The sequence below is a fragment of the Mirounga leonina genome, unplaced genomic scaffold, assembly GCF_011800145.1.
Source record: "Mirounga leonina isolate KUSES-001 unplaced genomic scaffold, KU_Mleo_1.0 Mir_94, whole genome shotgun sequence".
Taxonomy (NCBI): Eukaryota; Metazoa; Chordata; class Mammalia; order Carnivora; family Phocidae; genus Mirounga; species Mirounga leonina.
Window position 1 is genome coordinate 52,180,888 of NW_023270855.1, and position 4,096 is coordinate 52,184,983.

Consider the following 4,096-nt stretch of genomic DNA (forward strand, 5'->3'; position numbering starts at 1 on the left):
TTAGTAAATGTTTATATTTTAATATAGCTATTGGGTATTCATTATAGTAATAATAGGTAATATTCATTGAACATGTTCGAAGTGCCCAGCAATATTTTAAGGCATTGTTCTTGACCCTGGCTCTAAATTAGGACCACCAAGAATCGTGCATGTAGAGATTATTATTCAGTTGGCTCTAGGCAATACACAGGACATCAGTATATTTTACAACATTAACGGGTAAGCATAATAATCAACTAGGATTGAGAACCACGGGTCTGAGCACTTTATGTTTTATTTAATTTCTCCAAACACTCCAATAAGGTAAGTTCAGTTATCTCCATTTTACCAGTGTAGAAACTCCCCACGCATTTGTTATGTTCATCTTTGTACTTCTCTCTTTTGCATTTTTCTCTAAATTAAATCGTAGTGTGACCTGTCAAGAGAAATGAATATCAGAGTTGCCTTCAGGGAATTGATTTAAAAATAATTGTATTTAGGAGCACTTGACTGGTTTAGTTGGTGGAATGTGCAACTCTTGATCTCGGGGTCATGGGTTTGGTTGGGTGTGGAGATTGCTTAAAAATAACATCTTAAAAAAAATAACTGTATTTAAGGAGAATTGATTTTATTACTTATTTATGTATTTATTTATTTATTCTCAACAACATGGATGGACCTAGAGGGTATTATGCTAAGCAAAATAAGTCAGAGAAAGACAAATACCATATGATTTCACTCATATGTGGAATTTAAGAAAAAAATAAATGAACAAACAAAAAAGACAAACAAACAACCCCCAGACTCTTAAGGGGAATTAATTTTCAAAAGAATGAATAATTAAGGAGAATTCTCCCTGTTTCAGTAAAGATTGAAGTTAAGGAAGCACAAGAAGGCTGATTTCAGACCTGGTTTGGGGGGTCTTGTAAGCTCCTAAATTCCTCTCTATAATTAGAGAGTTGGATTTCATGAGGACGCAGCACTTCCAAATGTTTAGGATTAGAAATATATGTAAGCACTTTTACCAATACCAAAGCACTACAAAATAGAGACCAAAAGCAAAGCAAAACAAAACCAAACCCCAAAGAGAGTGTCAAACACCAGTGTCAATTTCCCTGAGATTGTGTAGGGTTGATATTTAATCCTGCATAAACTGAGAGATAGGAAGATAGTATTTTTTAAAAGTTATTGTTTAATGATCCACAGGGGCATTGTACACGAATACCATTGGGTCACTGACACTGCATGATTTTGTGCATTTAACCAAAACATACTTATCAAAATTTGAAGTCTATCAGGTCACAGTTAAGAGTTATATTAGAAAAGACTAAAAAGACAACCCATATATTTGAGTGAGCATGTATTTCCATGGAGGAGAGATGTCGAAAACAGAGTGATGAAAACCCCTGGAGATAATTAACATGTTAAAAAAAAAACCTTTCTGATTATAAACATTTTATTTTATTTTATTTTATTATTTTATTTTTTTTAAAGATTTTATTTATTTATTTGACAGAGAGAGACAGCGCGTGAGAGGGAACACAAGCAGCGGGAGTGGGAGAGGGAGAGGGAGAAGCAGGCTTCCTGAGGAGCAGGGAGCCTGATGCGGGGCTCGATCCCAGGACCCTGGGATCATGACCTGAGGCTAAGGCAGACGCTTAACGACTGAGCCACCCAGGCGCCCCAAACATTTGATTTTAATTTAGAATGTCAGTAATGTAGTTCTAGCAATTATACAGTTTATCAATATTCTAAAGGGAATTTCTTGCACTTATTTGAATAAAATAAGGCTGCTTCTAAGTGTCCTTTAATTAGAATGATTTTTTTCCTTAAAGGGAGAAGAATGTTTCTTATTCGGTATGTTTCTTTAAGAGTATTTTATGGTGATCATGGATTTATCATTTATCTCTAAATGTTCTTGGTCCTCTAACATTCTTCAGTTGAGTGTCTTTAAAGTGTGTATAGAGAAATGTGAATAACACAGAAACCAATTAGGAAACGGTTCTAAGAAAATTGGATTTGAGACACAGAAATATTGCTGAACGCACTGGAGGGTATGGCCCCAAGTGTGAATATTTTACTTGTGAATTGCTCGAATATGCAATAGGGACACAGTGCTGACTGCCCATTTACTTGATTCACTTTTCCAACCCTCTTTTCTTTTTCAGAAGGTGTCCAAGCTACATAGAACCACAAAATCTAACAAGGGTCTCAGAATTCTTCCTCACGGGACTCTCAGATGATCCAGAACTGCAGCCCCTTCTCTTTGGGCTGTTCCTGTCCATGTATCTGGTCACCGTGCTCGGGAACCTGCTCATCGTCCTGGCTGTCAGCTCTGACTCCCACCTCCACACCCCCATGTACTTCTTCCTTTCCAACCTGTCCTTGGCTGACATCGGTTTCACTTCTACCACAATCCCCAAGATGATCGTGGACATCCAAACTCAGAGCAGAGCCATCTCCTATATGGGTTGCCTGACTCAGATGTCCTTTTTGATCCTTTTTGGATGTATGGAAGCTATGCTTCTGACTGTGATGGCGTATGACCGGTTTGTGGCCATCTGTCACCCTCTACACTACTCAGTCATCATGAACCCCCACTTCTGTGGCTTCTTAGTTTTGTTGTCTTTTTTTGTTAGCCTTTTGGACTCCCAGCTGCACAATTTGATTGTGTTAAAACTTACCTGCTTCAAGAATATGGAACTTTCTAATTTTTTCTGCGATCCTTCTCAACTCCTGAACCTTGCCTGTTCTGACACCTCCACCAATAACATTGTCATGTATTTTGTTGGTGCCATCTCTGGCTTTCTCCCTATCTCAGGGATCTTTTTCTCTTACTATAAAGTTGTTTCCTCCATTCTGAGAGTCCCATCCACAGGTGGGAAGTACAAAGCCTTCTCCACCTGTGGCTCCCACCTGTCAGTTGTTTGCTTATTTTATGGTACTGCTATTGGAGTGTACCTTGGATCAGCATTGTCGCCTTCCTCCAGGAAGGATATGGTGGCCTCGGTTGTGTATACCATAGTCACTCCCATGCTGAACCCCTTCATTTACAGCCTGAGAAACAGGGACATCAAGAGTGCCCTTTGGAGGTTCCTCAGAAGAACAGGCTAATTTCAGTATGTGTGCAATCCTTTTTGAAGTGTGGGTTGAAAAAAATTGGCAAAACCAAACATGTAGACCAGCAAATACTGCTTTCTTGGTCACAATTTTTTTCAATATCATGGTTTTCATTCCTCTTCATGTTTCATATATGAATATTACTTTTTAAATTTGTTTTTAATTGGATTGGGGGAGTATTCTGGGATGCTTTGTACATCATAATGAATGCATGAGAGGTTCTCCTCAATGACCCTGGTATCCAGGTGAAATGTAGAACTCTCTCTCTCTTTAAGATTTATTTATTTATTGGAGAGGGGGAGGAGGGGCACAGGGAGAAGGAAAGGGAGAGAATCTCAAGCAGACTCCCCGCTGAGCTTGGAGCCTGTCACAGGGCTCGATCCCACGATCCTGAGACCATGACCTGAACGGAAACCAAGAGTTGAATGCTTAACCAACTGAGCCACCTAGGTAACCCTACAACTCTCTTTTCATATATTTAAAATTTATATCCTTTTCCATGATTTCTGTGTATTTTCCATACAAATTTTGCATCTCTCAAAACTGTTTATTCAGGTAATGTCTAAGGATGCCATTTACTGGTCCTTAACCATGGATTTTGTTAGAATTTCCTGAGGAGTCTTATAAATAATGACGACTGGGTCTCATCACCAGAGATTCTGATTTAGTTGGATAGGTGTGTGTCTAGGTTTGAGGATTTTTTAAAAACACCCAAGAGAGTTTAGTTGTCTTTACATTCTAAAATTAAGTAAAGTTCACTACTCCCTCTAAACCCCTAAGCCCTTGGTATTTATTGGCTTCCATCTTTCACCACATTGCTCCATTTTTTGCTTTGTCCTGTGGTAGCTATTTAACCAACTAACTACACTCAATTCTCTTTATTAAAATAATTAGCTTGATTTCTTTTTTTCTATATATATATTTATTTATTTATTTAAGAGAGAGAGAACGTGAGTGGACAGAGGGGCAGAGGGAGAGAATCTTAAGCAGACTCCAA

General features: G+C 38.4%; 1 protein-coding gene across 1 annotated transcript; it reads left to right on the forward strand.

Annotated features, from left to right (window-relative positions):
- The first annotated feature begins 2,262 nt into the window (after nt 1-2,262).
- LOC118005424 (olfactory receptor 7E24-like) lies at nt 2,263-3,093 on the forward strand. The gene is made up of 2 exons (XM_034997357.1): nt 2,263-2,617; nt 2,903-3,093. Exons 1-2 carry the CDS (start codon nt 2,263-2,265, stop codon nt 3,091-3,093), a joined length of 546 nt encoding a protein of 181 aa, XP_034853248.1.
- Nucleotides 3,094-4,096: the final 1,003 nt, after the last annotated feature.